Source organism: Penaeus monodon, chromosome 7 (assembly GCF_015228065.2).
Source record: "Penaeus monodon isolate SGIC_2016 chromosome 7, NSTDA_Pmon_1, whole genome shotgun sequence".
Taxonomy (NCBI): Eukaryota; Metazoa; Arthropoda; class Malacostraca; order Decapoda; family Penaeidae; genus Penaeus; species Penaeus monodon.
The window spans coordinates 8,829,929-8,843,650 of record NC_051392.1 but is presented as its reverse complement, the minus strand read 5'-3'; the positions used below and the strand labels follow the sequence as shown (position 1 = coordinate 8,843,650).

The 13,722-nt window shown below is 35.2% G+C and overlaps 1 protein-coding gene across 11 annotated transcripts in view; it reads left to right on the top strand.

The window, feature by feature from the left end:
- Positions 1–13,722, top strand: part of LOC119575048 (serine-rich adhesin for platelets-like) — a 34,780-nt gene that overhangs the window by 2,960 nt on the left and 18,098 nt on the right. For 5 of the 11 annotated variants that reach the window (XM_037922428.1, XM_037922426.1, XM_037922425.1 and 2 more), the window contains exons 6-12: positions 1,181–1,222; positions 3,070–3,105; positions 7,590–7,619; positions 8,269–8,304; positions 9,665–9,694; positions 11,766–11,801; positions 12,992–13,036. The exons of 1 other annotated variant lie outside the window; for it this stretch is intronic. In XM_037922428.1, the coding sequence (XP_037778356.1) occupies positions 1,181–1,222; positions 3,070–3,105; positions 7,590–7,619; positions 8,269–8,304; positions 9,665–9,694; positions 11,766–11,801; positions 12,992–13,036 (255 nt within the window). Of the gene's footprint in view, positions 1–1,180; positions 1,223–3,069; positions 3,106–4,731; positions 4,768–7,589; positions 7,620–8,268; positions 8,305–9,664; positions 9,695–11,765; positions 11,802–12,991; positions 13,037–13,722 lie in introns of all 11 variants that reach the window. 5 more of the 11 variants (XM_037922429.1, XM_037922423.1, XM_037922421.1 and 2 more) reach the window with 4 other exon arrangements.

Sequence of the window (13,722 nt, the reverse complement as noted above, 5' to 3'; positions counted from 1 at the left end):
TCTAAAGGAACTGCCGTATTAACCAAGGTCGTGGAATTTCGTATCTTTTCTGTTTGTCTTTGTTTACCATGAGACGTGGTGATTGCGAGGCCTTGCTTTGCAGAGTTCCGTAGAATTGTTTGGTTCTTCAAGCTTTTCGCTGATTTGCAGGTCAAGCGTCCTAGTTTCGCCTAAACTAGGATGTCATTTGTATATTATGGAACGGCATTGTGACATCAGAGGGATCATTTACCTTTTCGACATACATGCGTTTTAAAATTTTCGCTAAAACTACTTTATCTTGAAAAGATTGGCTCCGTGTCCACATGAATTTTGAGGGTATACCTGTAATCACGGGATGATGTGAATGCCAGCATTCACTGAGTCTCTTTGCTCAGGGAGTCAGCTGGTAGGGTTGGCCGGATGATCCCAAGACCTTAGAGGTATACAAATAGTTAATAATTTTAAATTTTAAGGTATTTCGCATAGTTCCTAGAGACCTGGGGATCTCTGCAGACACTAGTTACGGACAGGACTTGCAGGTTCAGATTCATGCAAAAGAGTTAGTGCAGATGTAGTTGCTGTACAGGTTCGCCATTTTCCGATGCGGATGAAGATCTTTCTCCAATCACCAACGGTAAGTGTTGCTATTACATCATTACTGCAGTAACCATACAGCTGTATTGTCTGTGGCCCTGGACTCCAGTAGCATCAGGCAAAGCAACAAATACCTGTAGCTTAATCATAAGCATCAACCACCTGTGCCAAAAGTACCAGCTTCTGTTGCTACAGATGATACCATCTATTAGTACCATCTATATCACAAATGTTGAATGCACTAGCAAAGACGACTTAACTACAGTGATATCTTGCCATTCACCTGTTCATCAAGAAATCTTTCTGAGACTGTAACTTGCTTCCAGACATGTCATATGTGCAATTACTTTTTTTTTTTTTTTTTTTTTTTTTTTTTGTAAAATCTTGCTTTTATTTCTTTTCAATTATATTTCTGTGTTTATCTGTCTCAACTATGAACAACGTATAACCGATAATCATAGACTTTTTCGATTTTCTTTACCTTGGAGTTTTATCCTATCTTGCACAAATAGACACATCCAATAAGACATTAAAACATGCAATGAATATCTGCAAAGTTCTCAATAATATCAATATTCGTCAGTAACCTATACTTGACCAACAGCGGATGGAGGCACAACCACCCAGGCTACTGAATCGAACGCCGGTAAGATACACAAAATGCCTGAGACATCACAACGATGCCCTTTCCTTGCGCTGCCGACGAATCTTGACACTAACACCAGCTTCCTTCCCCCGATAAGCCTGCCCTTTCTTTCTGCCAATAAAGTTTCTTTCCAACACCGATCGCAAACTTCTACGTCAGTTTATTTATGTATTGATTTATTTTTTTCAAAGACAGAGGACCTTCTTTGAGTATTTCTTTGACTTCTGTTTCGCTCACTTTATATGACGACGCATTTCAAAAACTGCTGTTGCACTAAATGCCTCTTTTTTCTTCTAAACATGCCGGTGCCTAATTTATGGATACATATATATATATATATATATATATATATATATATATATATATATATATATATATACATATATATATATACATATATATATATACATATATATATACATATATATATATATGTATATATATGTATATATATATATACATATATATATATATATATATATATATATATATATATGATCATCCATTCACAACAAAAAAGCAATAGATACGAAATTATTACGTTTACACATGAAAACATCTCAGCATAAAATTTTAATTCAAATACATGTCGCGTGGTATACTAGCGCCCATACGACTAGTTAATAGATATGGGGAATATTCAAAATACTAAAAAGAATATAAAACCAATGATAGTAATGATAATGTGAATATTGACTTAGTACCAACAACAACAACAATAATGATAATAATAATGATAATAATAATAATAATAATAATAATAATAATAATAATAATAATAATAATAATAATAATAATAATAACAATGATAATGATAATAATGATGATGATGATGACAGTAGTAATAATAATAATAATAATAATAATAATAACAATAATAATAATATTCAACATAATAATAATACAGAGAAATTTAAAAACAATTTTTAAAATTACGTTACCATCGGTTCACGTTCTTCGTTGCTGTTGTTTTTTTCCGTTACATATTTTGAATACATTACCGTAATGTTTTATTCGAATGCCTACACGCTTTCTACGTCACAGCAGTTCTGAAAGTACACGAGTTTTGTTTATTAATCATAAAGTGTGCTATTATATATTGTTAAATGCATTTCAACTTTTTATTTTTATTGTAACATTTTTTTTCCGCATTAACTAATTAATTGACTTTTTACTTATAATCTATAATTCAATCTAGCATTAATAATAAACCGCTTAACCATTTTGACTTATGATTAATCTATATTTAATAATAAGCCACTTAAAGGCATGTACTAATTCACTTACAGTATTTCTAAACACAAGATTTAACCTAAATCATTAAATCCAAATACAAAAAAAACACTTGCAACACAACAGCCAAATACATTTCCACTGTACAAACCCTAATCAAGTAATCAATATCTGACTCAACACAGGTACACGCACAGCTACAGGTGCCGATACAAACAACGGTAAGACAGAACGAAAAAAAAAATACATGTATAAATGCTTCTGGATATTTACACTAGAATACACTAACACTGTCATCCAACGTGAATATATACTTTTTTTTAAATACTTTAATGTTTCTTTTGTTAACGGGACTTTTAAATAATAGTAATGATAGCAATAAATCAGTAATGACAATATATTTTTTAAAGAGGTTAATACTATCAGTAATAAAATAGTAATATCAAAATCGACGATTGGACAATAGTCAAGCACCTGACCGCATACATCAGGACTTGAAATCTGCCTTACTTCCCCACAGAGTCACGCTTGTAAGTCAGATCCACACATTATAAAAAAAATAAATCAGATCCTAGGCCTAATTACACCACTAATCCATATCTGCATTATCACAGATGGAGGAACTACCACTCAGGCCTCTGCCAATGCCGGTAAGAGGCACCAAACGCAACTAGTGCTGTTGGCTTTATCAAAACACATTCTGGACAAACAGATAGTTTACACTTCCAACGATACCTCGGCTCGTTGCACTTTGTAACAATATACGCTCAACACTAGCCTGTTTTAAATGCCTCTATCAAGCTTTAATGTTGGTGGATTCTCATGCAATGGTTATTTGACCAGCTCGAACGCAAGGGCACTTGCAAGTAGGGCGAGGTAATGTTTATTGGTAAAAGTTTGCTGTTGAAATGACACTGTACGCCGTTAAAACTTTGGACTTGAAACAATACTACAGTTGTAATTAACTCGTTCACCCTTCGCACTTTAGTTCCCACTATTGCCATTCCCCCTGAACTTCTTCACACAAATGATATGATTTCGGCTGACTGCTGTATAAAACAATGAGGAACCACCACTTTCCAACGGCACCAACTGACCTTACTTGTGTTATATCGGTTTCTTCGTGTGCTTTACTTTCTATACTTCAATAAGCTGTCTTTACACCATGGCTGTCTGCAAAGTTACATGCGGTCGTTTATGCATGTACCAGAGACATTTGTATGTGTTCTGTATGCATGTATGTATGTGTGTGTGTGTGTGTGTGTGTGTGTGTGTGTGTGTGTGTGTGTGTGTGTGTGTGTGTGTGTGTGTGTGTGTGAGATATAAACGAAACCCTATACGGCCGGGTAAGGCTGATTGTCTGTCTCTCTAATTTGTGAACTCATGCCAATCAGCATTTATCAAACCGTTAAAATCAAAATCAAGTAATATTCGAAAATTTAACTACTGTTTCGGAATACTCTCATTTATGGATACAACAAAAAGTGTTGAGTTGCAAGAGAAAATATAAATGTTACTCTATCTTGAAGAGTGAAAAATTTAAATACGTATTTTTTAGAAAAAAACATTAGTGAAGATTAAAGATTATACAACCTGATAGGGCATTGTGGATATAAAGATTTCACTCGTGATTTTTGATGGACGTCTGTTTAGTGAAATGAATACTAGATGACTTCATTCTGCCAGTGAATATTAAGCAGCAGTACCTACTAAATCCAATATCTAAGAATTGGACAAATAATCATGGTTAGTTTTATAACACTTAGACTTAGCTTAGACATTACAAAATACTGTCATTCTAAGATTTAAAAATGTATTGGATACTTTCACTGTTTTGATTTAATGGTTTCCAATACAATATTTTAAGATATTTTCTTAGAATGTTGCAAGAAGTTGGCATCCGCAAGACCAATAAATATCGGATAAATTTTATTTTATTGATTTTATTGCATGTGCGTATAACAGCCTTTGTGTTTGTTGCTCTTTGTGCGCGCACACGTGCGTGTGTGGTGTGTGTGTGTGTGTGTCTGTTTGTTTATTCTTATTTTCATACGTGTTATTTCTATTGATATTGAAAAATGTACGTTTTATTTTTTGTATGTGTGGATCTTACACTTATTTCTCATGCAGAGACTTTTTCCAAACAATGTTCTTCAAATTTGACGACCTCTATTCTATCCACACACTGAAGACCAATACAACCAAGAATCCGACATGTAGATACAGTGTCAGGTTGTCTCTTTCTTGGTGACTGATTCCTATCTGACCAATCACAGGTGCAGAGACCACTACAGTTTCTTCTGCAAACTCGGGTAAGAGTCATATAATAAAACTATTTGTCACACTGGCAGTCCTATCAACAGCAATATGAATACCAGTTTTACCAACAGCTTTCCACTTAATTGCCCTTAATTTTCTTAATTCGCTGAGAATAACGCTTCTCTTTAATCGCACCTATCAGTTAAAACCACATGCCAATATACATCACTTGTTCTGCTAACACACTTTATCTCCACAAGCCTCGCTTTATAACTCAACCTGGCATTGAATTAGACCATAAAGAACAATTTCTTCCCTTTCCTTTTTCTTCCCATTATTTTAACACTTTCTTCCTATTACTTTACTCCACACTTTCTTGATTAGCTTGCATACCCTACCCCAGCCTGTGAACGGCTTTTGAACTCAAGTTAACACTTGTAAATACTTGACGATTAGCTTTGCTTCTGAGAAATCGAGTGTTCCGAAAGTGATTTTTGAAAGTAGGTGTATTGTAAATCATTTCAGTAGAGAAAAATACATTGAATGAAAATGAATCACTTCACAGTGGAATAGATGTAATTGACTTGAACGAATATTCATCAGAATTCTAATGTAATTTTCATAAAATTAAACAAATTGCATATTCACATCTTTTGCATTTATACATATTCCAACATTTGTTACAGTGAACTCGATTCAGTTATAACAGTGTTTAAATTAAATGGTTTTACTTTCCTACACTGTCCATTAGTCTCACTGCAGATGCCTTGAGATACTATTCATTGCTAGAATGAAAGTTCCCTTTGGACTTCACCATGAATTTAACTTGATAATAAGTCTTGAGTCGGATGTCTTCCGTATTTCGTACTAATGCACAGTCCTAGTATACATCGAAATACTGTGCACTGTGGGTTAATTTTGGTTGTATTTTTAATTATACGAATAGATAGCTCAACTGAGAAAATAGACATATCCACCTGTATTACATATTTTTTTCTTCTTTTTTCTTCAGCATGCCACGTTAAATTACAGGCAAAATCATCAGCGAAAACAGATTGTAGCTAACATCTGAATTTCATGTTAATCATATGGTGTATGTGCAGCCAAATACAACAGTTGTATAGCTGCTCTGTCTGACGACTAAGTGCACATTTCTTACGTAGAGGAAGCTGGACATTTCCCGAACTGAAAGCTGGCTAAATATAGTTTGTAAAGTAATGCAAAACAGAGACGAGAATGCACCAGACGTTTTAACACTTCGGCTTATGTTTTCGCTAAATTTTCTAATATGGCTTTTGACTTTTGACTGCACACTGATATACAATAGGTGAAGATTCCTCCTGGATTTATAAAGACAATATATATACACATATGATGCATCCATGTAAACCAGTCATATACCACATTTACCTGTACGTGACCTACTACAGATGCAGGGAGGACCCAAGACTCCACCAACATTGGTAAGACTCACTTAACAAAGCTGGGGAGTCAAGAGTACCCAAATCAGTATGTACACGCGTGGTAAATACTGCGTCTCACAAAGTATGTCTGTTGTTTTTGTTGTTAGTAACAGCTAAAACCACACGCTATGCCAGTACATACACAACAACGATCAACAGCAGGACCTATATCATTCCACTTTTAGCGACAAGGATATAGCATATAACCGCACTGCCAGACTATTCACGATTTGCACATCCCAAACGGCTTTTAACTATACGACGCGACCTTCAGACACTTTTAGTGAATATATCCTCCAGTAAATGATAGTATATATGTACTATATTGTACATTATGCATGCTGGCCACTGCTACTCCTGTTACACTATTACACTACACTATTCTCTTGAACTTCAGTAACCGTTGCATCAATCCTTTAACACTCTATTAAACATTATCAATATCGACACCAACAACGCATCTTTTTATGAACATGCTTTACACTCTTTACACTTGTATGAATGAATTTACATCATGTTCTCTTCTTTTCGAATCTTTCGCTAATTAATGACTGTTTATCTACATATCAAGATTTTCCTTACAGGTTTCACATTTCAACTTATGTGTCATATTTGCATATACTTCTAATGTTTTATAAAATATGTAATGTACAAATTCAGTTTCAGTATTTCCAAATCAACCGTAAGTCTGTCAATAGCCGTAAGAGTATTGTTTCCGTAAGTTGGTAACAGGTAACGAAGTTTGGGTAATGTCTTCTTTTTCTTCTTCACTTTCGTCTTATTATAGTGTTTCTGTATGTCCTTAGTAAGCAAAACTTTTTGTCTAGTTCGGGATTTTTTTACGGGCAACGTCAGGTACTGTGCTTTTTCATTTTCATTGACTGATCATTAGGTTTTCGCAGTATGAAGACAGGAAAAGGAGTTAAAACGGCCTAATACGTATGAACGATAGAACAGGTTGGAGTGTTGTTTTTTTACTCACTCTCATTCTTTATCTCTATCTCTATCTCTCTTTCTTTCTCTTTCTCTCTCCCTCTATTTTTTCCTCCCACCCTCTCTCTCTCTCTCTCTCTCTCTCTCTCTCTCTCTCTCTCTCTCTCTCTCTCTCTCTCTCTCTCTCTCTCTCTCTCTCTCTCTCTCTCTCTCTCTCTCTCTCTCTCTCTCTCTCTCTCTCTCTCTCTCTCTCTCTCTCTTTTTACTCTAGATGTCCTTACATATATTTTGGTAAATATAAACTTTATTAACTCTTTAATAATACCACTATCTAGTGTTCCACTGGAGTCTTATATCTACAGTGATAAACGAACGAGACATCGACAACAAGATTAAAAATAACAAGGGGTATACATGAATACAGGCGCAATATTCACAATACCATCCATATGCAGTAACCCAAACATGCTCTGTCACAGGTGGAGGTTCCCAGGCATCTTCCAACACCGGTAAGACATAATAGGACCACCTGACATGATTCCACTTGCACTGTCAACACTTCTTTACCAAGACTTTCGTGTAGATTTTGAAGTGATTTTTTTTTTCATGTAGGACTTAATGTCAGTTAGTTTTCTAGTTTCCCACTTTCTTGTTTACTACTTTGTATTTTCTTTCGTTATGAATATCGGCGTTTTGAATATCGGGCACAATAGGTTTCCTATAGAACTGGACAACCAACACGCCCACTACCTAAGAAATATTATTTAGAATCAAGACTATGTGGACAGGTTTCATTGTCATGGACACTATATTGCATTGCTCTTGTTTCATGAGCAATCCTACACTGTAGTATGAAGCTTCTTTGATATACCATTAAACACACAACCACAATATTATTATGGACCTGTATATGGTACGCTTCATCCATACATAATTACAGTCTTTCTTTTCAACCATTTGTTAACACTGAATTTTCTCTATCTGCACGAAACACTTTTCCAACATGTCCTACTTAGTTTTTAATTCCTCATTATAACTTAACATTGATTACCAAACTATATATACATGTCTTATATCTGTAACATTTTGACACTGACATAAACGAAAGAAACAATATTAAGACTCTACACAAAGTAATCCATATCTGACTCATAACAGGGGACGAAACTACAACCCAGAGAACATCCGGCAGCGGTAAGACACTTCTCAGACTTTCTTGAAGGTCAACATTTTCCTTTACACTTTTTCTGTCGACACGTGTTAGGAGGAATATCTGTTCACTCAGAACCAATCTACTTACTTTATGAACACTACTGCGTTTGTGGTGAACCCCCTTAGATCCGACACCATTTGCACTATTTACATGTGTATTTTTCAGTACAGATTACATATCCACAGGTTTTACAACACTGTATGAGTACAGTACATTACACCTCTTCAAGTACAAAATACCACACTTAGCATGTTTAGGTTGTATTATTGCAAATCAGTATCCTATTGAGTTTTTAAAGCCTAGGCGTTCTGAAAACAATATTCCTCATGTCAGTGGTTCCTAACTTTTCCAGCATGTCGCCTATGTAAATGAACTCAAAATGCAAAAATTATATGTACTTCAAAACTGGTTAATAAGTACCAAAGTGGAACAATGAGCGACTGAAGTTAGGTCCAAATTCTCATCAAGTTAAAAGATTAATCACCAGTCTGATCCTTGTTTATTGAAACTGGGTTTTGGTGCTGGTAGATTTTACTACAAATATTGCTCTCTGGTGTTTTCATAAAACTTTTTCTGAACCTAGAAATACGTAAAAGGACAAACTGAAGAACGTCCTCATTACACAGGTTGGGAACCACTATCTAAGCTTATCAATGGTCAGTACTATCATACAATTTCGAATACACTATTTCGAATACACTTTACATCAACACATAGGTTTTGTATAAAGCATGTACTCTTCAAAAAATCTTGACTTTACAATACAGTGTTTCTAACTTTTCAAATCGTGTCAAATAACAGGACCGTAATTTTCTACAGTCAACATATCCTTTCTACGCATAATGGCTCAATGTTGCTCTAGTGTTAGGAATTTGAGCCTGTCTGGTGCCGTAAGTAATTAGTGGCCCAACAATGCCCACTAGGGGAAGGGGCGATCTGGCTGTAGGTTTATGCTATGCGTCGTCTGACGTCTGCCCACTGTATTTTGTTTACTTTTAGATTTACATAAAGGTCTCAGGCTTCAGTAACTATTTAATTTAACTCTTTGTTATCATCTGATTAGTGTCTGTTCACCTTATCTTATTCTTTTATTTACATAAAGGTCTTAATCTTCTTTAACCATTTTAATATAGCTCTTTGATATTGCTAGATTTATATGGTTGACTCATCAAGATTAATCTTGGGTCTTGCAGCAATTTCTCAGACTCTTTCACTCTCTCTATCTATTTTATTATATCTGTCGAAGGATTGAACAGGTCTACTAAAAGATTTAAGAGTTGTCCACGGAACATTCAAACGCCATGTATGCCTATACAGTAACCTAAACTCGCTCTGTCACAGGTGGAGGTTCCCAGGCATCTTCTAACACCGGTAAGACATATTAAAAACACTTGTACATTAAAACATGACTTCTCAACATTCCATCATTTCACGTGCACTTTTGACACATCTTTACAAACAATTTAAGGTACAGTGCATTGTTTTTAATCAAAATAATCATCCTACACAGCAGTGAATGCAAATAATTTATTCATTTGTATACCCATTTTATTTATCTTCAGTATTTATATCTAATCATTCATTTATTTATTTTAAAGAACTAGATTCCAACACTGCTTTCCTCTTTATGTGAAGACATAAAGAACAAAACATTGGTTAAGTTTCATTATCACAGACGCTATTCTGCACTGCTTTTTATTTATTTGTTTACCTATTTTATCTTATATTATTTTAAGTCTATTTCTTCCCTTTCGCAGTTTAATTTAAGGAAAGCGGGTCACTTTTCTTACATAATTCAGGTTTGGGGGAATTACAAGAAATTACATCATAAGAATGTGTTTCAGGTTGTTAATCCCTATTTTTTCCCATCCATCGTAAGTAAGAGGCACCGGTAAATTCGTTTTATATAGTGCCTGAATAAAGACTGCTTTATGTTTGAGACTGTGTAGGTGGTATATATTTAAGCTTTCTGGACTTACAAATCGTTGAGGACTTATCTTAGTATAGCAGGTTTCGAAAGTTGTACAAGGCATTTGATAAGTGTAGCTCAATTCCACTCGATCCTTCGTATTTCTTACATTACTCCACAATGTGAAGGAATCCCTAAGAAAATCACTCTCCTTTAAAGATGAAGTTTGTAGACTAAGTGTAGTATTCTTTTTAACATAAAATCTCATTGGGGTTTCACTTTAATATATGACATAAGTATAAACCTGCTGCCAGAGATAACTAGATTGAGCCTTTTTCTTTTTTAACAAGGAAGAGTCTACCACAGTTGATAGAAATTTTGATGCCATTTTTGGAGCTTGGTCCGACACTCTGTCGGTGCAGAGTACAGTGGAATTATCGATGCATTCTTACCAGTTTGAAGTGCAGCTAGACAAAAATCTTCGGTGGTAGGTAGGTTCTTCTTGGCTGATGCTTGGATTATCGCGCAGTTGGCTGTGGAGGTGTCCCATGGACTAGTGAGCATCTATAGCTCTCATCCACTTGTTCACTCTGAAATTTGTCCCAGAGATTAAACCTTTTTTCTTCTTCAGATGTGTTGACTTGTTATCCTCAATCGGTTCTGATCAGTTTGATAGTGAAATACTTAAGCCGAGTTTTACGTCGATTCTAGCAGGCCTGCCTTGTTGGCTGTCATTGGAAGTAGTGTTTCATAAAGTTAGTAAACGAACCTACAAGAGTGATAAGTCCGATAAATGTTGTGTGACTCCGAGATTCGAGCATGAACCCCTCTCTTTGTGCTATTGAATTCTTGGTGGGCTTCAGTATTTCCACTCCTCTCTTGTAGCTTACTGTGACTCGCTTGTACTTGTAGGATGTTACCGGCCCTAATTTCTGGTCCTGCAGATGTACTTCGACTGTTCTGATTAGATTTCGACCCCAATTGATTTATAGTTTGAGATGTGCACAGTTAGTGTTGTACTCCTGTTAAATTGAAGGGTGATGTCCTCTGCATTTATTTTTGGCACAAACTGCATACCTGCTAATTATATCATCGTTTCACGTCCTCATCCGAGACATCTTATGACTTACCAATATATACACTATTTAGTGATCACCAATAAGACCCACTATAGATCACTTTTCCATACTGTGCATCGATACAGAAATGCAAGTGGCTCTGAATTCATATATTGATACACTTTTCTTTTAAACTTCTAATCTGTAGTATTTATTTATTTATTTATTTTCTTTCTGGCTGCAACATAAACTTTTCTTACATGTCCAACACACTTTATGCTTGTCTACCATTTCATATCAACTATTTCATGACACTGTACTATATAAACTTGGTATTTACTATCAATAATAGTTTGACACCGACGTTCACAAATAAAATACTTTTTACATGGACAATTGAACGAACTCTGTCATGATACATGTCTACAATACCAAGCATATTCACACACAATTAACCATATCTGACCCTTCACAGAGGGCGAAACAACCACCCAAGGAACATCCGGCAGCGGTAAGACACAACTCAGACTTTCTTGACGGTCTTTTGGAATGTCCATTTTTTAAAGTCCATCTTCGGTTTTGATTTGTTTTGTAAAGGACATTAAAGCAATTTATTTTTCGATAAGTTGTGGACACTAATTATGGTGAACATAAAAAGGTCGACACTGTTTGCACTAAACACAATTTTTTTTTTCAAGAGTTTACATATCCATAGGAGTTTATAACACTGTATGAGTACAGCATATTACATCCTTTCGGTTTATTTTTTCCGATTCTTTTATGAACACTAATTATGATGAACACAAAAACCGACACTATTTGCACTACTTTTTTTCATCCTATGGGGATTTCCAATACTGTATGTTACATTATGTTACCTTCCTCACACAAATCTTTGCGCCAGTGGTTCCCAACGCGTCACGGTCTATCAAGTCACGCCGCCACTCGAAATTTGCGATAACATCAACCAGAATTTAATCCTACCGAATAAATGTATTTTTCGTTCTCAAATCCCAGTCTTCTTTCCTTCATGTTTGGAACCACTGCCCTAAGCTTTTCACATTATAATTATGATCTTCATTTGTTTAAGCTTTTAACAATTTCCATCATAGCAAAGGGTTTTAAATACAACCTGTACTTTCTATAAATTGTTAATAACTTCATAATATAATGTTTCCTTCGTTGCTTGTCACTTCTAGAAGTCGTTTTCTGTAAACCTTAAAAATCTATATTTCTCTACAGGACAAATTTTATAGGTATTAACATTAACGAGTATCTATCTTATCGCATGTTATTCAAGTATACTATCGCAAATCGGGTGGTAGTTTTAAGTTTATATTTTGACGAGATTCGTCAATTATCGTTCGTAAATAGGTTTAGTAGCTAATCGGAGTCAGGAAAATAACGGAATTGGCGCACACCCAGGACCTTTGTTCTGGAATTGCCCGATTAGTAACTAGGAAAAAATGTGGTTTGTAATAAGTTTTTGTCAATATTGCAGCCATGTTTTATGCATTGAAAAATATTTTAGCACAATACCGATTTCGCATTTCGTATGGGAATTAATACATACAGAGTTCTTTGTTTAGAACAAAGTAGCTTAATAACAGTGTTCTAACAGATAACAAAATTGCTAGCTTTTTTATGAGGTTTCTGAACTCCGGTAACAACGCTTAATAATTCACATCTTACCCACCACAGATTCAAACACAGCAACCACCACGTCTTCTGACAGTTCCGGTTCCGGTAAAAGAAAAGTGATATTGCATGCTAGCCACGGGAGCATACAAACAAGCAGCACAGTCTTTCACACAATAACATCTGTATTTTCGCAAACTGTACACTATAATGCAAGACTACCAGACTAATTGTACCTGCACTTCCACTATCTGTACTAAGACTAAAACTATTACTAAGACTATAACCCATTATCCACAGTTTATTACAACTGTAACATTTGTTGCATCTGCTAACACTACCTACAGTATGGCCATCTTATACATCAGGATTCACTTTTACATGCTGACTCCAGGACCAAATGTAGCAATAGCACGATCCAGTGATACAAGCAATGCCTCAGTTGTCACTTATGCCACCACAATACATAATCACAATTCTTAATATGCACAAGATGTTACATGCTATTACCTGCTTACTGGACCGGTAGATGGTATGATGAACATAACGCTCACAAATCACATTTTACCCCCTCTATTTGCTTGCATGTTTTGTGAAAAATTTTCAGGTCAATAGCTATCTAGGAGCAAAGCTGAAAGTCAAGAACAAGATGCATCCTTAAAGTGTGTAAGGTGTAGCGGTGTAGCGTTGATTGGCAGGTCTAAGATTTACAGGTCTTAGTCCACATGACAAAAGCGGCAAGATTTATATCATGTGCACATCATGTTATACTAATTATCTGCCTTCAACACATG